The sequence below is a fragment of the Vipera ursinii genome, assembly GCF_947247035.1.
Source record: "Vipera ursinii genome assembly, chromosome: 4".
NCBI lineage: Eukaryota > Metazoa > Chordata > Lepidosauria > Squamata > Viperidae > Vipera > Vipera ursinii.
The window spans coordinates 5,279,780-5,307,291 of NC_139514.1; the positions used below are offsets into that span (position 1 = coordinate 5,279,780).

The 27,512-nt window shown below is 43.6% G+C and overlaps 1 protein-coding gene and 1 long non-coding RNA gene across 3 annotated transcripts in view; one reads left to right on the top strand and one right to left on the bottom strand.

Moving 5' to 3' along the window:
• Window positions 1-27,512, bottom strand: part of TENM4 (teneurin transmembrane protein 4) — a 355,279-nt gene that overhangs the window by 162,965 nt on the left and 164,802 nt on the right. The window contains exons 4-6 of the mRNA XM_083362529.1: window positions 15,060-15,309; window positions 8,156-8,254; window positions 2,751-2,986 (exon numbers count right to left, since the gene is read on the bottom strand). Coding sequence (XP_083218655.1) covers window positions 2,751-2,986; window positions 8,156-8,254; window positions 15,060-15,309 — 585 coding nt within the window. The remainder of the gene's footprint in view (window positions 1-2,750; window positions 2,987-8,155; window positions 8,255-15,059; window positions 15,310-27,512) is intronic.
• On the top strand, window positions 5,103-5,551 carry LOC310640104. 2 transcript variants are annotated; one of them, XR_014492460.1, is made up of 3 exons: window positions 5,103-5,174; window positions 5,226-5,389; window positions 5,496-5,551. It is a non-coding gene; the product is annotated as an uncharacterized lncRNA (long non-coding RNA). The 2 variants fall into 2 exon arrangements; XR_014492461.1 differs by having other exon boundaries at window positions 5,112-5,179.

Sequence of the window (27,512 nt, forward strand, 5' to 3'; positions counted from 1 at the left end):
CCTGCCCCCCCCACTCTGAGCCGCCAACCTGGAAAGGTTGGGGAACTGTGGATTAGAAAACAAACAAATGTAGGGAGAAACCAGGATACACCCACAGAGGAACCGCTTCGAAAGTACAAGCCCTGCGTTCAACCCGGGACACTTCTAACGAGGGGCCAAAAAGTGACCGAGTTTGTGCCACGTTTGGTGCAGCGAAACCAAAGGAAGCAGACGATGCCGCGGGAGACCAACCCGCATCGACAGGATGGGCTCTCCCTTTGCAAACCCCGACTTACAAGAAGGATACACAACCCCACCTGCCTGAACGACACGCGGCCTTGAACGTGTCCTTCACGTTCGGCTATTAAATCTTAATTTTTATGACGGGGAAGAGGGGAGCGGGATTAAATACAAGGAAAACAATCGTGACGATGGCTTTTAATTAACCGAAATTAAATGATGGCCATTTTTCGCCCCGGCTTTTCTTCCTTGATGGAGCCACGCTCTGTGGCCCAAAGGTCGTGCTACCTATCCATCAGCACATCACTAATTGCAAAGGCGTCAAGAGAGGATGGTATGACATCATAATGTACAAATCTCAGAGGAATGACCCTGGTTATTTCCAAGGTCTGCTGGAAGGTCACCCATCTGCCTGCGACCCAGCAAGGAATCAAACGTCTTTCTTAGCAAAGACTGGACCACGTCACTGTTTGGGCTACAGGATGTTCTCAACTTATAACCATTTATTTAGGGCTACAGGAAGTTCTCAACTTATAACCATTTATTTAGGGCTACAGGAAGTTCTCAACTTATAACCATTTAGGGCTACAGGAAGTTCTCACCTTATAACCATTTAGAGCTACAGGAAGTTCTCACCTTATAACCATTTATTTAGGGCTACAGGAAGTTCTCAACTTATAACCATTTATTTAGGGCTACAGGAAGTTCTCAACTTACAACCATTTATTTAGGGCTACAGAAAGTTCTCAACATAACCATTTATTTAGGGCTACGGGAAGTTCTCAACTTATAACCATTTATTTAGGGCTATGGGAAGTTCTCAACTTATAACCATTTATTTAGGGCTATGGGAAGTTCTCAACTTATAACCGTTTATTTAGGCCTACGGGAAGTTCTCAACTTATAAACCTTTATTTAGGGCTACGGGAAGTTCTCAACTTACAACCCTTTATTTAGGGCTAGGGGAAGTTCTCAACTTACAACCCTTTATTTAGGGCTAGGGGAAGTTCTCAACTTATAACCCTTTATTTAGGGATACGGGAAGTTCTCAACTTACAACCCTTTATTTAGGGCTACGGGAAGTTCTCAACTTATAACCCTTCATTTAGCGACCGTTCCAAGTTCTGCTTTCATTTATTTTATTGATTAAATGTATATGCCACCCATCTCACCGATAAGGTGACTCTGGGCAGAAGTTATGACAGCCCTGGAAAAAAGTGACGAACCAGCAGTCCTCACCCTTACAACCGTGGCTGCATTCCCACCATCACCATGTGATCAAAATCCAGATGCTTGGCAACTGGCGTGCACTTATGACAGCTGCAGCCTCCCGGGATCGCACGTGTTCGCCCTTTAAAAGCTCTGCAGCTGGCTTCCGACAAGCAAAGGGAACCGATTCACTCAGTGGCAGCGTCAGTCCCTTAACAGGCAGCGAGATCTACTTAACAAGCGTGGCAGGAAAAGGTGGTAAAAATCAAGTCCCACTCTGGAAGAGGGAGATGGGTGGCATATAATTTTAATCAACAAAAGTAAAATAAATAAATAACCGCCTCAGTTAGCAATGGAAATTCCAGTCCTAGTTAGGGTGATAAGTTGAGGAACGACCTGTACACAGGTTAAAGAGCAGATTGAACCTTTTGGGGTCCTTGGTGCTCGCTGAGCTTGGTGGTCTCCTTGCAGACGTTTCATTAACGAACTTGGTAACAGCATCAGTATTAGAAGGAAGTGCGGGAGGAGGAGGAGGAGGAGGAGGAGGACTGTGGGGTCCTTGGTGTTCTCTGACCTTGGTGCAGACATTTCATTACCAAACTTGAGAAATCATCATTCTTGATGATGTTACTTAGTTGGGTAATGAAAGATCTGCAAGAAAACCATCAAGTTCAGAGAGCACCAAGGACCAAAGTGTCGTCCTTCTCCTCCTCCTCCTCCTCCTCCTCCTCCTCCTCCTCCTCCTCCCCCACAAACCCCCTTCCCTTCTAGCAGTGACAATGTTACCTAGTTGGGTCATGAAACATCTGCAAGAAAACCATCAAGTTCAGAGAGCACCAAGGACCAAAGTGTCATCCTTCTCCTCCTCCTCCTCCTCCTCCTCCTCCTCCTCCTCCTCCTCCTCCTCCTCCTCCTCCTCCTCCTCCCCCACAAAGCCCCTTCCCTTCTAGCACTGACAATGTTACCTAGTTGGGTCATGAAACGTCTGCAAGAAAACCATCAAGTTCAGAGAGCACCAAGGACCAAAGTGTCATCCTTCTCCTCCTCCTCCTCCTCCTCCTCCCTTTTTCCTTTTCTGCAAACCCCTCTCCATTCTAGCACTGATGACGTTCCCTAGTTGGATCAGGAAATGTCTGCAAGGAAACAGCCTAGCTCAGAGACCACCAAGGACCACACAGTTTAACTCTGAATTACAAATATTCTCAACTATCCAAATGAACCATTCCCACAAGGGAGGTATTGTCCACCCTAACCCGTTTGCCCTACAAGTACTACTACTATTTACCTCTTCTCTAAGTAGGAAATCAGAAGTAGCAGCTTACCTATGAAATATGCCAGCAGCACCACCAGCGTGATGGAGATGAGAATAGCGCTGAAAGCGGCGCATTTCCAGGTGCAATATTTGTATGGCTTCTTCAGGTTAAAGGCAGGCCTGGAAAACGTGCTTCTGGGGAGGGGCCGGGGGGGTGGCGAGTAGACCGTGCTGGATGTCAAGGGATACCCTGGCGAGGTGGTACAATAGAGTGGAGACGTTCCTCCGGGTTTAAACAGGAAGTGCCTGTGGAGTGAGAAAAGGACGGGTGTCAAAGCAGGCAAACCTGGGGGAGACTTTGGGCTGCAAAGCCCCGATTCAAAACCAACAAAGCCCGAATTTAGCATCATGCAAAGGAGAGAAGAAAGAAAGAAAGAAAGAAAGAAAGAAAGAAAGAAAGAAAGAAAGAAAGAAAGAAAGAAAGAAAGAAAGAAATAAAGAAAGAAAGAAAGAAGAAAGAAAGAAAGAAAGAAAGAAATAAAGAAAGAAATGCAATCATGAAAGAAAAAGGGGGGAAAAGAAAAAAGAAAGAAAGGAAATATATCCAAGAGAAAGAAAGGAAGGAAGAAAGAAAGAAAGAAAGAAAGGAAGGAAGGAAGGAAGGAAGAAAGAAAGAAAGAAAGAAAGAAAGAAAGAAAGAAAGAAAGAAAGAGGGAGGGAAGGAAATACAACAAAGAAAGAAAGAAAGAAATGCAGCCATGAAAGAAAAAAGAGGGGGGGGGGAAGAAAAAAGAAAGAAAGGAAATACAACCAAGAAAGAAAGAAAGAAAGAAAGAAAGAAAGAAAGAAAGAAAGAAAGAAAGAAAGAAAGAAAGAAAGAAAGAAATGCAATCATGAAAGAAAAAAGGGGGGAAAAGAAAAAAGAAAGAAAGGAAATATATCCAAGAGAAAGAAAGAAAGAAAGAAAGAAAGAAAGAAAGAAAGAAAGAAAGAAAGAAAGAAAGAAAGAAAGAAAGAAAAAGGAAGGAAGGAAGGAAGGAAAGAAAGAAAGAAAGAAAGAAAGAAAGAAAGAAAGAAAGAAAGAAAGAAAGAAATGCAATCATGAAAGAAAAAAGGGGGGAAAAGAAAAAAGAAAGAAAGGAAATATATCCAAGAGAAAGAAAGAAAGAAAGAAAGAAAGAAAGAAAGAAAGAAAGAAAGAAAGAAAGAAAGAAAGAAAGAAAGAAAAAGGAAGGAAGGAAGGAAGGAAGGAAAGAAAGAAAGAAAGAAAGAAAGAAAGAAGGAAAGAAAGAAAGAAAGAAAGAAAGAAAGAAAGAAAGAAAGAAAGAAAGAAAGAAAATACAACCATTAAAAAAAAAATAGAAGGGCAACCAGGCTTAAAACTCCCCTGGGGTACTAAAGACATCAACTGTCGCACACTTGGAATTTATTGATGTTTTTTGTGTTTTTATATGTTGGTTGGAATAAAGAGGGGGAGAATTAGATTTAGAAGGAATTTTGCTTGGTTTGACCAGTCGGCTTCCAGGGTCATTGATCACGACTTTACTGGTAGTCCTCGACTTACAACGGCTCGTTTAGTAACTGATTGAAGTTACAAGGGCACTGCAAAATGTGACTTTTCAGGCTTTTCACCCTTACGGCCACTGCAGCATCCCCAAGGTCATGTCAACAAAATCCAGTCGCTTGGCAACTGACTCATTTTCATTTGCAGTGTCCTGGGGTGTCACGTGATCCCCTTTTGCGACCTTCTGACAAGCAAAGTCAATGGGGGAAGCCCGATTCACTTAACAACCATGTTGCTGACTTAACAACCGCAGGGATTCACTTAACAATGGTGGCAAGAAAGGTCGTAACATGGGACAAAATGCACTTAACAACTGTCTCATTTAGCAGAAATTTGGGGTTCGTAAGTGGAGGACTTTCCTCTAGAGGCAAACTCTCTCTGTAAAAGGAGCTATCGTAGCAATAAACTTCAGGTTTGGAGAAGACATTAGATGTTGCCTTAATTTAAAGGTAAAGTAAAGTAAAGTAAAGTAAAGTAAAGTAAAGTAAAGTAAAAGTAAAAGTAATTTAAGGTAAGGTAAGGTAAAGTAAGTAAAAGTAAAGTAAAAAAGTAAAGTAAAGTAATAAAGTAAAGTAAGTAAAAGCAAAGTAAAGTAAAAGTAAAGTAAGATAAGGTAAGGTAAAGTAAAGTAAGCAAAAGTAAAGTAAAGTAAAAGTAAAGTACGATAAGGTAAAGTAAAGTAAAGTAAAAGTAAAGTAAGATAAGGTAAGGTAAAGTAAAGTAAGTAAAAGCAAAGTAAAGTAAAAGCAAAGTAAGATAAGGCAAGGTAAAGTAAGCAAAAGTAAAGTAAAGTAAAGTAAAAGTAAAAGTAATTTAAGGTAAGGTAAGGTAAGGTAAAGTAAGTAAAAGTAAAGTAAAAAAGTAAAGTAATAAAGTAAAGTAAGTAAAAGCAAAGTAAAGTAAAAGTAAAGTAAGATAAGGTAAGGTAAAGTAAAGTAAGCAAAAGTAAAGTAAAGTAAATTAAAAGTAAAGTAAGATAAGGTAAGGTAAAGTAAAGTAAAGTAAAAGTAAAAGTAATTTAAGGTAAGGTAAGGTAAGGTAAAGTAAGTAAAAGTAAAGTAAAAAAGTAAAGTAAAGTAATAAAGTAAAGTAAGTAAAAGCAAAGTAAAGTAAAAGTAAAGTAAGATAAGGTAAGGTAAAGTAAAGTAAGCAAAAGTAAAGTAAAGTAAAAGTAAAGTACGATAAGGTAAAGTAAAGTAAAGTAAAGTAAAGTAAAGTAAAGTAAAGTAAGGTAAGGTAAGGTAAGGTAAGGTAAAGTAAAGTAAAGTAAAGTAAAAGTAAAAGTAATTTAAGGTAAGGTAAGGTAAGGTAAAGTAAGTAAAAGTAAAGTAAAAAAGTAAAGTAAAGTAATAAAGTAAAGTAAGTAAAAGCAAAGTAAAGTAAAAGTAAAGTAAGATAAGGTAAGGTAAAGTAAAGTAAGCAAAAGTAAAGTAAAGTAAAAGTAAAGTAAGATAAGGTAAAGTAAAGTAAAGTAAAGTAAAGTAAAGTAAAGTAAAGTAAGGTAAGGTAAGGTAAGGTAAGGTAAAGTAAAGTAAAGTAAAGTAAAAGTAAAGTAAAGTAAAAAAGTAAAGTAAAAGTAAAGTAAGGTAAGGTAAGGTAAAGTAAAGTAAAGTAGGCCAGCATTCTGACCTAAAGGTTTGCAAAAGAGACTCAGGATAGTGGGGTCTCTCCAGGAGAAACGCTTCTGCTGGTGTCTTCTACCAGCAAATGTGACATTAATAGCTGTGTTTCCTCCACACCAGGTAGGCAGGCAGGCTTCAGAGGACATTTGCAAGGCAGAAGAAACAAATCAGCACCAAAGGGATTAAGGTATTCTGCCGTGCAAATTCTTTCCTGCAAATACTATGCAGGATTCCAGTACCGTTGCCACCATGTAGTTATCTCCTAACGAGAAGACAAAGTTAAACTCAAAACTGGGTTTATGTCTTCAGTTCAGCTGCAGACCATGGGATCCTGAAACCTTGTCAAGGACACCCAAACGGGTGTGGATTTGAAACAGACGGTTCCCATAACGAAGTGGACTTGTTGATAATGGATTAGGTAAGACGTTGGGAGTTTGGCTGGGAAATCTATTATTTAAGCCTATGAATTGGTGTGGGAACCTCAGAGTTAGTTTTGCTTCGACCTAACCAAGCTGTGTATCCAATAAAGAATAAGATTTTTCAGAAACGGGATGAATCTGGAGTTTTATTTGGATTCTCGAGATGGATGTTGACAAGAAGTTTATCACCCTGATTCTCTCATAAGTCCTTAAAGATCTGCTTTCGCCACTGGGCTTGGAGATCCAGAAGTGTGCTATAGGTTAAGTCCCCAAATTACAGCCATTCATTTAGTGACTGTTGTAATGGCACTGAAATGAAGGACCTATGACCGGTTTTTACACTTGCGGCCGTTGCAGCGTCCCTCTGGTCATGTGATCAAAATTCAGATGCTTGGCAACTGGCTTGTGTTTATGACAGTTGCAGTGGTCCGGGGTCATGTGATCCCCTTTGGCGACCTTCTAATAAGCAAAATCAACGAGGGAAGGCAGATTCACTTCACATCCGTCTTACTAACTTAACAACTGCAAGGACTTCACTTCAGAACTGTGGCAGCAAGGTCACAAAATGGGGCGAAACTCACTCAACGATTCTCTCACCTAGAGACAGAAAACTAATAATTAGCTATTTTTCATTAAATCTTGTTCAATTATAGCCCCAATGAGTTATTGCTTTCAGAATGCAGCATAGCTTCTCTGAGAGAGGGGGGGGGAGGGGAGGCACCATCTACTGATATTATCCTGTTATTTGAAATACAGATAGTCCTCCAATTGCAATAATTCGTTTAGTGACCGTTTGAAGTTACAGCAGCGCTGAAAAAGAAAAAGTGACCCATGACTGTTTTTCACACTTATGACCGTTGCAGCATCCCCATGGTCACGTAATCATAATTCAGACACTTGACAACCAGTTCATATTTATGACGGTCGCAGTGTCCCGTGTGTGTGTGTGTGTGTGTGTGTGTGTGACGTGATCAACTTTTGCGACCTTCTGAGAAGGAAAGTCAATGGTGTTACTCATTTAACAACTGCAGTGAGTTGCTTAACAACTGTGGCAAGATAGGTCGTAAAGTGGGGCAAATCTCACTTAGCAACTGTCTTGCTTAGACATGGAAATTTGGAATTCAATTGTGGTCGTAAGTTGAGGACTGCCTGCATAGTACGTTCTTTGGCGTTTCCCTTCCTAGGAAACCATAAGAACAATATATCTATCTATATCTATCTCTATATCTATCTCTACCTATCAATATTTATCTGTCTCTATATCTATCTATCTATCTATCTATCTATCTATCTATCTATCTATCTATCTATCTATTTCTCTCTCTCTGTCTGACTATCTATCTATCTATCTATCTATCTATCTATCTATCTATCTATCTCTATCTATTTCTATATAGATATAGATATAGATATAGATATAGATATAGATATAGATATAGATATATAATAAGCAGAATGGTCAAAAGATGAGAAAATTGGGTTTTTTCCCCCCCTGTTAAAATTCGGACGACACATTTGGAAAACATCCGATTAGGTGATCGAAATCCAAAACCGATTCCAAATAAAACCTCCAGGCCCATCCTATTAAAACAGCCAACATATGAAATGGTAATTAGCATGAGGGCCCATGAAATGGCAATGAATTAGCATATTAACGAGGCTGCCATTAATATGTACAGGACGATCTTGTGTCCCTTCAACTGAAGTAGCTCACGGAACGGAAGTGGAAAATATTGGATTATAACGAGGCAGAAAGTTTGGGGGAAGAGGCATCACAAGAGGTGAGCGAGCTGGATTTTGGCATGCGAGATTTTTTTTAAAAAAAACGGAAATAAAAAGAAAAGAATCGCGTTAAGCAGCATCAACATACCCATCATTGAAAGCACCGTCATGTCGGGAAGAGGTAAGAATGTCCATCTCAATGAAGTTGTCCTGTAATGTCTCTAGGAATGTCTGCTTTGGTATGTTTCTATGTACATGTGGAAACACGAATGAAGGCAAGTGAGACATGCAGTCATGAAGCATGAACGTCCTCAACCCACGATGGTTATAAAGGTGGCTTGTGCATGGAATTAGAATGAACGGGGGAGCCATCGAGCCATATGTATAGCGCCAGGCAACATATACATATACATATACAGCCTTGGAGAAGCACCCACTCCTGTCTTGACCACAACAACGTATTTCACGTACTCAGTCACAGCAGAAAACAGAGGCTGCCCAATAGCCGAATTCCGGTAAAGGGCTTAAGACTCGGTTTGGCTTTCGTTCAGGTGGGTCCTCGACTTAACGACGGTGCGCTGAGGGACCGCTTGAAGTCACAAACGCACTGAACAAAGCGAATGCTTTTCACGTGGCCGTTGCAGCCTCCCCTCCATGGCCACCTGGTCACAATTTGGGATGTTTGGACACTGGCTCATATTGACGACGGTTGCAGTGTCCCGAAGCCAGATTCACTTAACAACCGTGCTACTCACTTAACAACTGCAGTGATTCACTTCACAACTGTGACACGAAAGGTCATAAAGTGGGGTTGAAACTCACAACTGTCTCGCTTAGCAATGGAAATATTCGGCTCAATTGTAGTCATAAGTTGAGGACTTCCTGTATCTTTATGTGAGCAATGCTCTACTCATATTGGGAAGGACATGAAAGCCTGGGGTTATATAATAGTGTGTACTGACATACACACACATACATATATCTATCTATCAGATCTATCTCACACACACGCATATACACACACACATACATATATATGTGTATAAACACACACACACACACACACACGATTAATAGAGCTGAAGCAAAAAGAAAATGGTTTTTCTTATTGACTTTCCCCCACACACATTTTCTCCCCAATACTTATTTACAAGGAAGAGGGGCAAGAAGCTCTAATTAAAGTTGGTTTGGGGATTTTTTGCAACCTGTATAGAGAATGGACAGTATCAAAATCTACATAATATATACAGGTAGTCCTCGACTTACAACAGTTCATTTAGAGACCGTTCAACATTACTGGAAAAAGTGCCTTATGACCGTTTTTCACACACTTACGACCTTTGTAGCATCCCCATGATCATGTGACCAGAACACAGATCCTTGGCCACCGACTCATACTTAGGACGGTTCCTTTGTCGCAAGGTCATGTGATCACCTTTTGATAAGCCAGATCCTTCAAGAAGCTTCTTCAGTTCTTCAGCAAAGAACTGAAGAAGCTTCTTGGATGAGAAGTGAAATGTCTTCTCATGGAAGTGAAATGTCTTCTCAAGGAAAAACCAAGGAACTCCAGTTGCCTTTGGGGAAAAATAAGCACCTTTGGGTCACCCAAGACCTGGATGAATGAGAATCTCCACAGATGTTCAACAGGCAGGAACTAGAAATACAGACCTTGACAACTGCTAAAATCAAAAGCTTGCTGTCGTTTGTCTTCACACTTCCTAAGCACACAGGCAAAACGCTGGGCCAAAATGGAAATAAATAATAAGGAGAGGAAATTTTTGATGGATCAGGTGCCAAACGGCAAAGCAGGGAGGACACAAATGAGAATTTATCAGCAGTTAAAAGACCTTGTCGTCTTTTTTGTCGTTGCTATTCTCAATATGAAGTTGTGCAATTTAGCAGGAACGTGCCGATATAAAAACGAGATACAATTCTGAGTGATGTAGCCTTGATGCAACTGCCAATAACAAAATAAGCACAAGGAAGTGAGGTTGGAGAGTGAAAAAAAAATGCAAAAAGCAGAAAGAAAAATAGAGAAGCAATCTCCAAAAATAGCATTCTACACTACACTACACTACTCTACTCTAGGTTTTTATTCTTGACAGCTGTAATCTTTCGGCAGGACTATAATTCTCATATTTCTGACATTCAGAAAAAGTTTTCCAAAGGGGAAAACAAGGAGTCTTGGATGAAAATCCTGGTGACTTTGAAATGGCATTGTGCTAATGCTGAACATGTTACTTGGACTGGGGTAGGGAAATGCAATGTTAGGCTTCAGGATGGAGGTTTACGTGTGAATTTATCTTCTCTTCGACAGAGGTTGCCGGGCCCTAGCTAGATAAAACTGCTCTTGCAGCAAAGAAATTCTGTAGGGTTGTTTTTGTGTGTGTGTACAGCTTTTACAAATTTTAACTGTTTTTATATTTGTAATTTCTGCTGTTTGTGGGCCACCCAGAGTTGCCTTATTGGTTGAATGTTGAATGAACCTTTATTGTCAAAGTACAACCATGTGTACATTGAGATGGGCTGAAGCAAGCAAGCAAGAGGGAGGGAGGGAGGGAGGGAGGGAGGGAGGGAGGGAAAGAGAGAAAAGGGAAGACTGGATAGATGGATGGATGATGGAGGGAGGGAGGAAGGAGGGGAGGGAGGAAAAGAGAGAAAAGAGAAGGATGGATGGAAGGATGGGATGAAGGAAGGGAGGGAGGAAAAGAGAAAAGAGATGGATGGATGGATGGATGGGATGGAGGGAAGGAAGGAAGGAAGGAAAGAAGGAAGGAAAAGAGAAATGTAAGAAGCGACAAAATGAAATGTGAATGACAAAAATTAAAGTAAGTTTTTAAATTATTTTAAATAATTAAATTGAATTGCTGAATGGTCCTGGAGAGTCGTCCCATTCCCAGGACTGTTAGCTTCCTTGAGTATCCAAGGGATGAAAAGACGTTGTATAAACGGACATAACACATAAATAAGCAGCACAGCCAGCAGTGCTTGGCTGTGTCATTCCTGGATGTCTTGTTGGAGTCAACTGGATGATGGAGCTGTCCGAGGTCCTGCAGCATCAATCGGATGACGCTACCTACAAATAACCGCTCAATTCTGTAATATCTGAATGATGGCCCCGCCTGGGCCTGGACTGGAAGGGGAGTTTCAAGAGATCAGAAGGCCACCACATATATTACTGTCGTCTGGTAGCAGAAAGATGACGACGACAACGGTCTTCTGCTGAGTTAACCTTTGATCTAACTTCAGCCGAGATGGTGTTATATCAACAGCAGTAGGAACAGTTGAACTATGAAGTCATAACACAGTTAAATAAACATATTTAACCAAAGATGAACCAAAGCTACAGCTGAGCAGATGAACAGAGAACGCAAATAATCATCCAAGGAGGAAGCAGGCTTGTAGTAGAGAAGAGACTGGACAACCCCCCTGTCTGGAATGGTATAGGTCAGGGGTAAGCAACCTTGGCTCTTTTATGACTCGTGGACTTCAACTCCCAGCATTCCTGAGCCAGCCATGCTGAGGGGAAAGGGAGAGGTTTCCAAGCTGAGCCGTGCTGGCTGAGGAATTCTGGGAGTTGAAGTCCACGAGTCATAAAAGAGCCAAGCTTGCCTACCCTTGGTATAGGGTCTCCTCCTTGAGCAGGGGGTTGGACTAGAAGACCTCCAAGGTCCCTTCCAACTCCGTTGTTCTTTTATCTTCCAAAGTTGGCCCAGGATGTCTCTTAGAGGGCTCTGCATCAGCTTGCGGTGTTGTTTGGGGAAAAGAAAAAGAAAAACACAACCACAACGTTCCACTGGATTACAAAAGTGATGGCAGCGATAAACACTAACTACAACATGCAATTATCCAAAGTCAGGATGAGGGAAGAGCGATGTGGCCGGGAAACTCCTGGGGGGGGGAGGAGGGGTAAGTTTAGGAAGGGAAACGCTACTAATTGATTGATGCCGTCCTCTGCAGAACGCCTGGCTTGCTAGAGCAATATTTTAATAAGAGCAAATACGCAGCCGGCAACCATGCTCCTATTATGTCTTAACAAGATCTTAGCTTTGCTGCACAGCCGGCTACAATTACACAGCGCCGACCATCAGCCCCCGCTCAGAAACTAAATCTTTTCGATATATCGACTGATTTCAGTTTCTTAAATAGGATATTGATTTAGTCCGCTTTGGGGGATGGAGCTGTGCAAATGAACACCGGCGGCTGGACGCTCCTTTTAAATTTATTCCACTCAGGCCCATTTTAGAAGGGCAAAAATAGCCTTACGAGCCACTGCTAATGTCAACGATATTTTGAAGCTGAGGGAGACAACTTGGAGCGTTCCCCCCTTTTTTGTCTTCGTCCGGTGCTAGAAACTGGTGGGGAATAAGCTACGGGTAAGTGCGTCACTTTACGGTCATAGTTCAGCCCCCAATTTTTGTGGTTAAGCGAGACAGTGGTGAAGTGAATTTCGATCCACTGTATGACCTTTCTCGCCACAGCGGTTAAATGAATCATTGTGGGTGTTCAGTTAGTAACAAGGTTGTGAAGTGGCTTCCCCATCGACTTTGTTTCTCAGAAGGTCGCAAAAGGGGATGGCGTGACTCCGGGACACACTGCGACCATCATAAATATACCATATTTTACCCCAAAGTAAGACCTAACTGGAAAATAATCCCTAGCGTGATTTTTCGGGGTGCTCCTAATATAATATAATATCACCGCCCTGAGTCCTTCAGGAGAAGGGCGGTATACAAATAAAATTAATAAATAATAATAATAAATAAATAAGCCCTACCCCAAAATCAGCACCAGTTAAGATCATCAACCAGACGGGACACATTTAGTACGTCCGTTGGACTTATTCAATTATAAAATAATCATATTAAAAATTAATATTATTGACATTTATTTGAATAAATGTAGATGAATACATAAGATATCACCTGAAAATAAGCCCTTAATATAAGACCCGTTCTTGTTTTCGGGGAAATACGATACAAGTGTCCAAATTTCAATCACATGACCCTGAGGATGCTGCAACGGTTGTGTGAAAAACGGTCCTAAGTCCTTTTTCAGGGCCCCGGTAACTTCAAGCGGTCACTAAATGGACTGTTATAAGTCGAGGACTAGCTGTGTGCATTCTATGGCATAAGCGGCATCTGTTTATCCAATCACGGTCCATTTTTTTGCCAGTTTTAAAATTCACAATCATTGTCACGATCCTTATCTGCACAATTTCAGACTTAAGGACGACTTAAGAAATGTCTTCGGATCCTTGAAAACACGAACCTGGCTGGTGCTAAAGCAGGGATCTCACTGCACTATCCATCAATGTTCACATTTCTTCAATGGTTGCAAAACAATTACATTTAGACATCTAAAACTGTCTGAAGCACGCATCACGAGGTACAGGTTGTTTACACGCTTTAGAACAAAATGCACGGAAGGATGCTAATTGGGGAAAACGCCAGACAAGGCTGACGTTGGTTGAAATATCATGGAATGATACTGTTCCTTCTGTTAAGGAGCCCTGGGGGCACAACGGTTAGAAGGCAGCATTGCAGGCTAACTCTGCCCACAGCCAGCAGTTCGATCCTGACTGGCTCAAGGTGGACTCAGCCTTCCATCCTTCCGAGGTTGGTAAAATGAGGACCCAGATTATTGGAGGGCAAATATACTGACTCTGTAAACTGCTTAGAGAGGGCTATGTAAAGTACTATGCAGTGGTATATAAGTCTTAAGTGCTATTGCTATTTCCTTCCTTCCTTCCTTCCTTCCTTCCTTCCTTCCTTCCTTCCTTCCTTCCTTCCTTCCTTCCTTCCTTCCTTCCTTCCTTCCTGTGGCGCAGTGATTAGAAGGCAGTATTGCAGGCTAATTCTGCCGACTGCCAGCAGTTCGATCCTGACCAGCTCAAGGTGGACTCAGCCTTCCATCCTTCCAAGGTCGGTAAAATGAGGACCCAGATTATTGGGAGCAACATGCTGACTCTGTAAACCGCTTAGAGAGGGTTGTAAAGCACTGTGAAGTGGCATATAAGTCTGAAGGTGCTATTGCTACTGGAATTTGGCTGGCAGTGGAATGCGTAGCTATGAATAATTGGAGCTACGTTCTATTGGATAGCTCAGGAGATCTCAAGACTTTATTAAGAAACAGGAAGCTAAAGTGCAACTAGTTAATTTTCGGAATTATGTAAGCTAATCTCTTTTCTCCTTTCAATAAATCAGGTCCGTAAGATTGTAACAATCTAATATTCTTGGCTGTGAGCAGCTGCAAGCGAGTTTGACCCTATTATTTTGATCCTACGAACACTTCTCGACTTGCGTCCAAAATTGAGCCCAAATTTTCTGTTGCTAGCACAGTTAAGTGAGTTGTGCTCCTTTTTGTGACCTTTCTTGCCACAGCTGCTAAGTGAATCACTGCCGTTAAGTTAGGGACGCGGTTGTTAAGTGAATCTGGCTTCCCCATTGACTTCTGCTTGTCCGAAGGTCGCAAAAGGGGATCGCGTGACCCAGCCACCGTCGTCAATATGAGTCAGTCGCCAAGCGTCTATGATTCTGATCACGTGACCAATGGGGATGCTGCAACGGTCGTTAAGTGTGAAAAACAGTCCTGAAGTCACTTTTTACGGCTCCGTGGTAACTTTGAACGAACTGTGGCAAAGTGAGGACGACCTGTGTTTCAGAAATTCAACCCGGGAGAAATCAGAAAAATGAAGAAAAAAAACAAGGCCATGCCAAAGGGATGATGGATAAGGGAGTTGTATAGGGCAGCGTTTCCCAACCTTAGGAACTTGAAGATGCGTGGACTTCAACTCCCAGAATTCCCCAGCCAGCATAGCTGGCTGGGGAATTCTGGGAGTTGAAGTCCACGCATCTTCAAGTTCCTAAGGTTGGGAAACGCTGGTATAGGGCATAGGATGCTAGTGGTTATAATAACATTGGTCCATATCTCTCCTATCTCTCCTGATTCCTTCCCAGCTGTCTTATTACATTCGTGAAGATGTACCTGCACAAATATAACATTTCATCCAAGGGAGGGGGGGTGGGTGGGTAGCAAAAATAAGGGTTTACCTTGTCTCCAGGGGGATGTTACTGTTGAGTAACCAGTTGTCCTGAGCGTGCGTAGATTCTTGGTTCCCTGCCTGCGGTTCTCCGGAGAGCGAGTGGTCCGTAGGAGCAGGGCTGGGATTACTGCGTGGTGTGAAGTTCCCCCGATTTAAAGAGTTGATGGATGCCGCGTGGTGCTGGTTTGGCGTGTGGGCGTGAGAAAGAGGAGGGGGAGGCGTCCGAAGTCTTGAGGGATTCGAGAGGCTCGGATGATCTGCGGGAGAAAAATAAAATAAAATAAAAAATAAACCACGAGGGGCTTGAAAACGGAAAATGGAAAACCCCTTCGCGACGGCCGGAGTGGAGGAGGAAAGTTCCGTGGCTAGGCGAAACATCCGTTAAGTGAGTTTTGCCTCATTTTACGACCTTTCTTGCCAGAGGGGGTTAAGTGAACCGCCGCAGTTGTTGAGTTGGCAAGTCGGTTGTTCGGCCAATCTGGCTTCCCCCATTCGCTTTGCCTGTCAGAAAGTCACAAAAGGGGATCACATCTCTCTCTCTCTCTCTCTCACACACACACACACACACACACACACACACACACACACACGGACACTGCAATCCTCATAAATACAGGCCAATTGCCAAGTGCCTGAATTTTGATCACGGTTATCACGGGGAGGCTGCAACGGTCGCTTTCGGGGCCGATGTGACTTTGAACCGTCACTAAACGAACGGCCGCAAAGCGAGGACTACCTATCGGCGCATCAAGTCAGTAATGAGCGGAATTACCCGAACGCCAACTTTTGATTTCTGGGGAGCGGGAAAAGACATTTATTGCTACATCTGCTCTCTGAAACTGCTGTTTTCTAAGACAGTGGTTTTCAGCCCCGAGTGGCTTTAAGATGTGTGGACTTCAACTCCCAGAATTCCCCAGCCAGCTTGGCTGGCTGGGGAATTCTGGGAGTTGAAGTCCACATATCTTCAAAGCCGCTCGGGTTGAAAAACACCGTTCTAAGAGACCTCAGAGACCAACTTGGAGAGCCTTGGTGGAGCAGTGGGCTAATGCCTCCCTAGGTAAAACCAGCTGCCTGCAATTAGTGCAGGTTCGAGTCCCACCAGGCTCAAGGTTGACTCAGCCTTCCATCCTTCCGAGGTAGGTAAAATGAGGACCCAGATTGTTGGGGGCAATTAAGCTGACTTTGTAATAATGCTGCTTGGGGTGTGTGTGTGAAAGCCCTAACAAGCAGGCATATACATAGAATGAAGGCTACTGCTAAGCTTGTAAGCCGCCCTGAGTCTTCGGAGAAGGGCGGGATATAAATGGGAATTAAAATAAAAAATAAAAAACTTAAGTTACCGTCTTCTACCTCCACTCAGGAAAAGTTATTTTTGTTTCAGCGATCTGCCTCCTGCTTCTTTCCTTTTTACCGCAACCCAGAATTGAAAGAAAAATTCACACAACCTCCAGGGGGGTATTCTTGGCTGGCCTGCCTCTTTTTGACAGGAAGAATGGATCCTACGGCAGACGTGTCCCAGTCCCACAGCAGGAACCCAAACAGCTCCCCCCAATGCTTCCCTCCTTCCTTTCAAAACACATTCTGGGGGTGTGGGGGGGAACAGAGCCAGGAAAATAAGAAAGCAGTACAAAATACTCAGTACAGGCAGTCCTCGACTTATGACCACTGTGTACGTTGCCGCGACCTTTGTCAGCTGAGTTTTGCCCAATTCTACCACCTTCGTTGCCGCGGCTGTTAAGTGAACCACCGCGGTTGTTAAGCTGGTAACGCGGCTGTTAAGTGAATCCGGCTTCCCCCGTCGACTTTGCTTCTCAGGAGGTCACACAAAAGGGGATCGCGTGACACCCCCCCCCGGGGGTGGGCATTGCGACCGTCGTCAATACGAGTCATTCGCCAAGCGTCCGAATGCTGATCGGGTGAGCAGCTGGATGCTGCAGGGATAGCCAAGTTTGAAAAGCCACTTTTTTCCAGGGACATTATGACTTTGAACCGTCGCTAAATGAATTGTTGTAAGTCGAGGACTACCTGTATGTTAGGACAGGGGTCCCCAACCCACCCGCCCACCTCCGGTCTGTGGACCGGTACCGGGCCGCAGCATGCCAGCAACGGGTCCGCACAAACAAGCAAAGCCCCATCTGCGGGATGCGGGCAACACACAAAACCACACACAACCCTGGTCCGTGGAAAAACATCTCTCCACAGAACCGGTCCCTGGTGCCCCAAAGGTTGGGGGCCTCTGTGTTAGGATATAGAAGGCAATTTCTACATTCTTCAGGAGGAAGAGGAGGAGGAGGAAGAGGAAGGACAGATCAGCCCAATTCTCTGCATCCAATTAGCTTGTTATCACCACCCTTCTACAGCAATGCCTCTTCAAGAAAAATGCCAGTCACTGAAATATATGACAGAAAGTCCTCAACTTACACCCATTCGTTTAGTGACTATTCTAACTTACCATGGCAGTGAGAAAACAAAAAGGCTTATGACCGTTTTTCACACTTATGACCGTGGCAGCATCCCCGTGGTCACGTGAACCAACATTCAGCCGCTTGGCAACTGGCATGGACTTGTGACGGTTGCAGTGTCACCGGGGTCACAGGATCCCCTTTTGTGACCTTCTGACAACCAAAGTGCATGGGGGAAAGTCAGGTTCACCTAACAACCGTGTTACTAACTTAACAACTGAAGCGATTCACTTAACAACTGTGGCGAGAAAGGTCGTCAAATGGGCCAAAGTTCACTGAGTAACTCTCTTGCTTAGGAATGGAAACTTTGGGCTCAATTACTGATGATGATGATGATGGAAGGGACCTTGGAGGTCATCTAGTCCAACCCCCTGCTCAGGCAGGAAACCCTATACCATTTCAGACAAATGGTTGTCCAATCTCTTTTTATAAATCTCCAGTGTTGGAGCACCCACAACTTCTGCAGGCAGGTTGTTCCATTCATTAATTGTTCTGGCTGTCAGGAAATTCCTCCTTAGTCCCAGGTTGCTTCTCTCCTTGATGAGTTTCCATCCGTTGCTTCTGGTCCTGCCTTTGGCCACTTTGGAGAATATCTTGACTCCCTCTTCTTTGGGGCAGCCCCTGAGATATTGGAAGACTGCTATCACGTCAACCCTAGTCCTTCTTGTCACTAGACATTCCCAATTCCAGCAACCGTTCCTTATATGTTTTAGCCTCCAGTCCCCCGATCATCTTTGTTGCTCTTCTCTGCACTCTTTCTAGAGTCTCAACATCTTTTTTACATCGTGGTGACCAAAACTGGATGCCGTATTCCAAGTCTGGCCTTAACAAGGCCTTGCAAAGTGGTATTAACACTTCACTTGATTCTATCCCTCTGTTAATGCAGCCGAACACTGTGTTAGTCACTTCACAGGTGTTTTTTTGTTGGCATGGGCAAAAAGGAGGAGGAGGAGGAGGAGGAGGAGGAGGAGGAGGAGGAGGCGGAGGAGAAGGAGGAGGAGGAGGAGGAGGAGGAGGAGGAGGAGGAGGAGGATATATATTGCCTTCAGCTGCGGAATCAAAGGCAGAAGGTCAGCCTAACAAATAAATCAAAATGGATCTGTTGCTGTTTGTAAACATAACGTGCGGAGTCCCAAACAAATGGCATCTTAGAAAGGACGGGTGCGATTGCATTGCCAACTACTTACGTCCATTCAAAAGAGTTTGAGGAAAAAAAGCTATTTTATTTGGGCTTGCCTCCGGAAGCTGCGGGTGCTCCAACCCTGGAGGTTTTTAAGAAGAGACTGGACAACCGTTTGGTCTCCTGTTTGAGCAGGGGGTTGGACTAGAAGACCTCCAAGGTCCCTTCCTTTATTCCCTTATTCTCAAATACCAGGGTATAAGCAAAGGACCTTGGGAGAGAGAAGGAAAAGCTACAGACTAGAGAACAGTGGGATAAGAGGCAGCTGAGCCCAGCGAAGGAAGAGGAGGTGGCAACGATCTCAGAAGGGACCTGTTGTGATTCAGGGTCAGCCTGTGGGTTCGGCAGTTGGGTCGGACGATTCAGAGGAGGAGGAGGGGGGGTGTTGCGGAGGACAGCCCTGAGGTTTCGCAGAGCCCTCAGCCACGCCCCTCCCATCTGGTTACTACTCAGACCCAGCTGTGTGAGCCTGACAGCGTGGATGAAGATGACCCACAGCTGGCCCTGTTCAAGGACGCCCAACGCAGGAGGCAGTCAATCAGGAGTAAACAGAGGAAGGCAATGGGGCACCTCGGAAGGAGGCAGAGAGAAGCCACGCCCTGAACTGTTTAAAAGGGGAATGTGTGGGAGGGCTGGTTTGCTGAAGGCAACCGTTTGAATAGCTCCTGTTTCATGGTTCGTGTTTGGTTTTGCTCTGTTTTATGTCAATAAATTTGGCAGGCTTGCCTTTTTGTAAAGGGGTTGTCCCTGCCTTTTCTGCAGGGCCGGTAGTAGGCTGGTACAGAACAGGACCCTTCCTGTCTTTGCAGACCCTAAAGTGATGGGAAGAGACCCTTTCAGCCTTGCATGACTCTGTTAACGTCCCCTTACAAACAAAGACAGAGCTAGCACTCCTGGCTGTGCCTCTTATCCGGACTACCTCGCAAGGCTGACGCATAAAAGCAGGAATGGCATTGCTTTCAATAGGCGGCACAAAATGAGCCAGTGACGGCGTTTGGGTTGGAAAAGGAAGTTGGGAAATCATCTTTATAGCTAATCAACTTTTCCCCTCCTGCCTGCATCGCCCAATTAGGTCTGAGCTTTGCTGCTGCTGCTTGTTACACCGTTGTTGGCTTATTTCAACTTGCCACATTTTTGCTGTGTTCATTTAACCTGCAAAGAAAACATGAGGCACAAATTGTTCACACTGTTTGTTTCTCTTTGCTGTGTTCCTTGTGCAGTGGGCATCCTCCCACCCCTTGCTAGTCACGGGAGCTGAATTATTAGATGCACTTTTGCTGTTAGCTAATATTACTTGCATTGCAAGTGGTCCTTGTGAGTTACGGCCTTTCATTGAAGTGGAAACGGCAGGGGGGAAAGTGACCGTTTTTTCACACTTTGCAGCATTCCCCACGGTCACGTGATCAAAATCTGGACCCTTGGCAGCTGGCGTGTATTTGTGACGGCTGGGATGACTTTTTACGACCTTCTGACAAGCAAAGTCAACGGGGGAAGCCAGATTCACTTAACAACCGTGTTAGTAACCTTCCGTGTTTCCCCGAAAATAAGACCTAGCTTGATTTTTCACGATGCTCGTAATATAAGCCCCACCCCCAAAAATAAACCCCAGTTAAGATCGTCAGCCAGACGGATGCATTTAGTACCGTATTTCCCTGAATAAAAAGACCTAACCGTAAAATAAGCCCTGATGCCTCTTTTGAAGCAAAAATTAATACAAGACCCGGTCTTATTTTGGGGGAAACACGGTAACCATCTGTGGCAAGAAAGGTCGTAAAATGGGGCAAAATTAACAACTGTCTCACTTAGCAATGGAAATTGTGGAGTCAATTGTCATTATAGGTCAAGGACTAAATTGTGCTACTGACTTCTCCTCTTGTGGTGTTTATAACGCCGTCCGACTAAATTGTACTACTGACTTCTCCTCTTGTGGTGTTTATAACGCCGTCCGACTAAATTGTACTACTGACTTCTCCTCTTGTGGTGTTTATAACGCCGTCCGACTAAATTGTACTACTGACTTCTCCTCTTGTGGTGTTTATAACGCCGTCCGACTAAATTGTACTACTGACTTCTCCTCTTGTGGTGTTTATAACGCCGTCCGACTAAATTGTACTACTGACTTCTCCTCTTGTGGTGTTTATAACGCCGTCCGACTAAATTGTACTACTGACTTCTCCTCTTGTGGTGTTTATAACGCCGTCCGACTAAATTGTACTACTGACTTCTCCTCTTGTGGTGTTTATAACGCCGTCCGACTAAATTGTACTACTGACTTCTCCTCTTGTGGTGTTTATAACGCCGTCCGACTAAATTGTACTACTGACTTCTCCTCTTGTGGTGTTTATAACGCCGTCCGACTAAATTGTACTACTGACTTCTCCTCTTGTGGTGTTTATAACGCCGTCCGACTAAATTGTACTACTGACTTCTCCTCTTGTGGTGTTTATAACGCCGTCCATTCTTGAGGGACATTGCGTCGCTGCTTCTGTCAGCTTCACAGAGGGCGGTGGAGGCATCTAGCCAACCTTCGCTGATCTTGAAAAGGATCCTGTTAGTCAGGTCCGTGCAAGAGAAGACCAACGTTTAACCTTCTGAGGTTAAAAATTAACTTTTAACCTCCTTGCAAATCTCAATCTGCCAAATTATTTCCTTCCCAGCTAAGGCTTCATCCAGAGGTCCCCAACCTTTTCGGCACCGGGGACCAGTTCATGGAGAAACTGTTTTTTCCACGGACCGGAGAGTGTGTGGTTTTGTGTGCTGCCTGCATCCCACAGATGGGGCTTTGCTTGTTTGTGCAGACACGGACCAGGGGTTGTAGACCCCTGGCTTAATCCATGTTCGAGCATCCAACTGGGAGCAACTTTTTGTTAAAAAAAAAAGATGGAGAATCACAAGAGGAGGAATATGAAAGGAGGGTTTGGGGTCAGGAGTTAAGCTGCTCCTTTGGCTGTATTTATTAGACATCCTATCCATCACCCTCATCACCGGAGGATTAATAACATCCGGAGGGAGCAGGCGAAGACCTTTATGGACCCAGACATTTGTTTTCCATTCTTTGGCCTGCTGCAAATCTCAATCTTGAAATCTCAAGTTGCAGGTAACACAAAGCTTTTAAGGCAATCTAGAGATTGCCGCAGCTGTCAAGAGGAGTAACACAGCCATCAAATTACTGACAGCAAAAGGACAAACCCTTCTGTTTGTGTGTACCGAGCTGTTACAGGTAGTCCTTAACTTACAACAGCTCATTTAGTGACTGTTTGAAGTTACAATGGCTCTGTAAAAAATGGACTTATGACTGTTTATTTCACCTTTAACGATTGTTGCAGTCTTCCCATGGTCACGTGATTAAAAACTTGGGTGCTTATTCTCATGTATGGTGGACATGTGTTAAAGCAAAGAGATATTGGACAAAAATGCACACTTGGCTAGAAAAAATGTTGGGAAAATATGTAGATTTTAAACCTGACCTTATTTTAATTAGGTAGAATGCCAGAAAAGATTGATAAACAAAGTATATACTTAATTTGACATGGGATAACAGCGGCAAGAATCATATTCGCACAACACTGGAAAACCTGAAGAAATATCACCCAGAGGAAGAAACAATTAAAAAAAAATTAGTAGAATGTGCGGAAATGGACAGACTTGCTTTGAGGTTGAAAGAAAAAGAAGAAACAGCATACTTTCAAACGTGGGACTTATTTTATCAATGGCTGGAGAAAAGGATAAAGGTTTAGGAATTAAACTTGTATTAGTCAATGATAAACTCAAGACAACACGTTTCTTGAAAAAGTACTGCTGAATTGTAGGAAAAAATAATAATAAAAACTTTATTTTTTAAAAAATTGGATGCTTGGCAGTTGGTTCATATTTACGACGGTTGCAGTGTCCCCGCATTATGTCATCCCCTTTGGTGACCTTTTGACCAGCGGGGGAAGAAGCCAAATTCACTCAACAATATTGTTACTAACTTAAACAGCTGCAGTGATTCACTTAACAACGGTGGCAAGAAAGGTTGTAAAATGGGGCCAAATTTACTAAACCAATGTGATTGAGTTTTTATCATGGTACCTCCCACCCAGATCAGAGACCGTGAAAGGAATAGATGGAGACAGACCGGGTCAGAGCCCCTGAAATGGACATTCGTCCATCTCTTTTGCCTTTCTGTTCCTTGCTATCCTCTCCATTCTTTTTATCCCATTAAATAATAATAATAATCCGTCTTGCCTTCCAAGTCCAAAGAAAGACATTTTTTGTTCAAGGATCCTACCAAACTGCAGCATAAAACCACGGGCCATTTCTGTCTTGGCAGCTGTGATTTTGACACCTGGTCTGTCAAAATAATTAATATCTTGGTCTCAGGTTTTGCTTTTGCACAAAGCTTCACTGATTCTAACCCCCCCTCCCAGTTCCACATCACCCCTCCCTAACTTCTCATCACTCAACAAGCTGGAAAAACCACGGGTGCAGGGGAGTGGAAAATTTTCTCGGGAAATCAACCCTTTTTAGGGTGATTAGATCTTAGTTGCAAAGGAGAGTTAAGGTTGACTTTTCAATTCGGGTCCCATCGTCTTACAGAAACGGAAACACAGTTCTGTCTTATTGGTTATGTAAGGATTTTTCAAAGTATCTTGAAAGGACACTACACTGGACAAGAATCAGAATCAGAATTGAGCTGAAAGGGACCTTGGAGGTCTTCTAGTCCAGCCCCCTGCTCTAACAGGCGATTGCACCATTTCAGACGAGTGACGGTCCAGTCTCTTCTTAAAAACCTCCAGTGACGCACCCACAACGTCACAAAGACAGGTAGTCCTTGACTTACAACCATTTGTTTACTGACTGTTCAAGGTTACAAACGGGACTGGGAAAAAGGGACTTATGACCATTTTTCACACTGAGAACTGTTGCAGCATCCCCGCAGTCACGTCATCAAAATTCAAACACTTGGCAACTGGCAAGTACTTACGACGGTTGCAGGGTCCCGCGGTCAGGTGACACCCCCCCCGCCCTTCTGCAATATTCTGACAAGCCAAGTCAATGGGGAAGCCAGATTCACTTAACAAGCGTGTTAACTAACCTAACCACCGCAGTGAGTCACTTAACAACCCTGGCAAGAAAGGTCGTTAAACGGGGCCAAATTCGCTGACCTACCTTGCTTGGTAATCGGTTGGGTTCAATTGAGGACTATCTGTACAGTGAGTCTTAAACAAAGCAACCGGCTGGATGACACAATAGAAGATAGAAGGACAGAGTTGGAAGGGACCTTGGAGGTCATCTAGTCCAACCCCCTGCTCAGGCAGGAAACCCTGTACCATTTCAGACAAATGGCTGTCCAGTCTCTTCTTAAAAACTTCCAGTGTTGGAGCATTCACTGCTTCTGGAGGCAGGGGGTTCCACTGGTTAATTGTTCTAACTGTCAGGAGATTTCTCCTTAGTTCTAGGTTGCTTCTCTCTTTAATACCTTCCACCCATTATTTCTTGAATTGCCTTGGAGAATACGTCGACCCCTTCTTCTTCTTTCCGACAGCCCCGCAGCCCTTCCCTCCAAACACTAACCAGAATTAAAGCGAACTCAGCTTAGCTTATTGTGCAGATAACCATCATTTGCCGTTGCCCATCACTCTGATGCAAATACTGTAGTCTCGTTATTCGAAACATCCTGCAGCAGGATCAAACGACAATGGGCTTCTTGCATGCCTGCCGATCCTTTCCTTGCTTTGCTCTAATGTACATATCGGGAAGGGACGCGGTGGCTCAGTGGGTTAGGACGCTGAGCTTGTCGATCAGAAGGTCGGCAGTTTGGCGGGTCAAATCCCGAGTACCGCGTAACAGAGTGAGCGCCTGTTACTCGTCCCAGCTTCTGCCAACCTATCAGTTCAAAAGCACGTCAAAATGCAAGTAGAAAAATAGGGACCACTACGGTGGGAAGGTAACAGCGTTTCGTGCACCTTTGGCGTCTAGTCATGCCGGCCACATGACCACGGAGACGTCCTCGGACAAGCGCTGGCTCTTCGGCTTTGAAACGGAGATGAGCACCGGCCCCTAGAGTCGGAAACGACTAGCACGCATGTGCGGGGGAACCTTTACCTTTACCTTTACCTTACATATCGGGAACTTAATTTCTTAATGAAAAACGAGTCTTTCGAAATCAGAAATGAAGTTAATTCGTGAACTTCATTTCGTATTTCGAAAGACCCCTTTTTAATGAGACAGCCCAAGTATCATATTTATATCTATCCAAGTATCATATTGATGATGAGGCAGGCTGCAAGGCTTCTTAGGATATAAAGCCGGAGATGTGTATCTACGAAGGAACAAGACAAAACAAGCTAAGCTGCTGAGCTAAGCTGCCGAGAAGGAAGCTTTTAAAAAAAAGGCAACGAACAATTTTGGCCGATTTCTGCAAAGCGGATACTTTTTAAGAAAATCCCATCAAAGCAAACCTTTTTTAGAACAAGTATCCAACCCCAGGACATCAATTTGGGAGGTTGATGGGGCAGACAGAGGCGTTCCAGAGACAGAGAGCCTTCAATTTACGACCAAAATTTCCATTGCTAACCAAGGCAGTTGTTAAGTGAGTTTCGTTGCATTTTGTGATGCTTTTTTTTTGCCACAGTCGTTAAGCAACTCACTCCAGTTCTTAAGTGAAACAGGCGGTTGTTAAGCGAATCTGGCTTCCCCCATTGACTTCGCTTGCTGGAAGCCAGCTGGGATCGTTACCAAGGGTGACCCCGTCATAAATGGTGCAACTGTCCTAAGTACACGCCAGTTGCCACACGTCTGAATTTTGATTTATTTATTTTATTTTAATTCCATTTATATCCCGCCCTTCTCCGAAGACTCAGGCCGGCTTTACAAACGCCAGTTGCCACACGTCTGAATTTTGATTTATTTATTTTATTTTAATTCCATTTATATCCCGCCCTTCTCCGAAGACTCAGGCCGGCTTTACAAACGCCAGTTGACACACGTCTGAATTTTGATTTATTTATTTTATTTTAATTCCATTTATATCCCGCCCTTCTCCGAAGACTCAGGCCGGCTTTACAAACGCCAGTTGCCACACGTCTGAATTTTGATTTATTTATTTTATTTTAATTCCATTTATATCCCGCCCTTCTCCGAAGACTCAGGCCGGCTTTACAAACGCCAGTTGCCACACGTCTGAATTTTGATCACCTGACCCTGATCGTAAATGTGAAAAAGTCAAGGACTTCTGTATTCCCATATCTCCCGTTGCAAAGCATAAACTCCCTTTCCTAGGGGTGCAAAAAAAATATATATTTTTTCCTCCGTTAATTTCAGAATTTTGCAACAAACATCTCCAATCAAGCAACGCAGGGAACAAAACACACATTTGAAAATAAGCATGCGTGTTATTTGTGGAACGTTACAGAATCAAGTTCCGGGGGGGGGGGGAAATAAATAAATATCCACCTTTTTTTTTTCTCCCCCAACCCGCCCAGCCGCCGAGCTCTCGAACTGTTTCACAGCACATTAAGCAGCGGTGGAAAATGATAATAAATTGGTGTAATTTCAGAGCAGAGCCTAAAGATACCTTATCTGTAACTCAAGGAGCTTCACTTCAAACCTTCCTCTCTTTGGAGACAGGAAAACAAAGCAAGCTTGGGCCGCCCGACTCCTCACTCCAAGCGTATAAATTAAAGAGCAGAAGGAATTACTGACTAGGAGACTTTATTACTGCTAATGTAATACACGCAGTTCGGTCAGCAGAAGGGGGCAAACGCACTCAAAATTTCATTTCGAAAAAGAGAAGGTACACCATAATAAAAAGAGTAGATAAATAAGGATTGGCACTGACGATAGCTTGGAAGGCTGGATTTCAAGGCAGGCTGCTGCTTTGCTCCTAACAGCCTCTAAATCAATTTTATGCTAGAGGTTTTTTTTCTGTTTTTTAACCCCAAGAGAGTCTAAATCTCTTTGGAGATGAAGCACGCTGTCAAACTGGATTGGAAACATGTCTGCGAGCCACATGGGTCACAAAAAAAAAAAAGAGAGAGAGAATCGGAGCTATCCCTGGAACAAATCTCAAATGTTTGAAATCAACCTTTGCTGGGGTGGATAAGATGCTTGAGTGAGAATCATGGGTGCCATTTAAACCCGAATTCAGATGAGATAAGAGAGGAGGGGAGGGGGGGAAGGAAGCATCAATCTTCCACCACCCCCCTCCCCTTAGTTCTTGTTGTTGTGCCTTTTGTATCACCTTGTTCGACAGAGATGGAAGATGCTACCACACGGCAATAGGCAGAGGGATAGAATCAAGATCACATGAAGTGTGAATACCACTTTATGATGCCTTGACGAGACCACAAATTGAATCCAGTTTTGGTTGCCACGATATAAAAAAAAAAGATGTCGAGACTCTAGAGCAGGGGTCTTCAAACATGGCTCTTTTATGACCCGTGGACTTCCACTCCCAGAATTCCTCAGCCAGGCACGCTGGCTGAGGAATTCTGGGAGTGGAAGTCCACGGGTCATAAAAGGGCCAAGTTTGAAGACCCCAATGCTCTAGAAAGAGTGCAGAGAAGAGCAACAAAGATGATTAGGGGGGCTGGAGGCTAAAACATATGTAGAACGGTTGCTGGAATTGAGTATGTGGTCTTTAATGAAAAGAAAAAGACGAGGGGTGACATGATAGCAGTGTTCCAGTATCTCAGGGATTGCCCCAAAGAAGAGGGAGTCAAGCTATCCTCCAAAGCACCTGAAGCAACGGATGGAAACTCATCAAGGAGAGAAGCAACCTGGAACTAAGGAGAAATTTCCTAACAGTTAGAACAATTAATTAGCAGAACAGCTT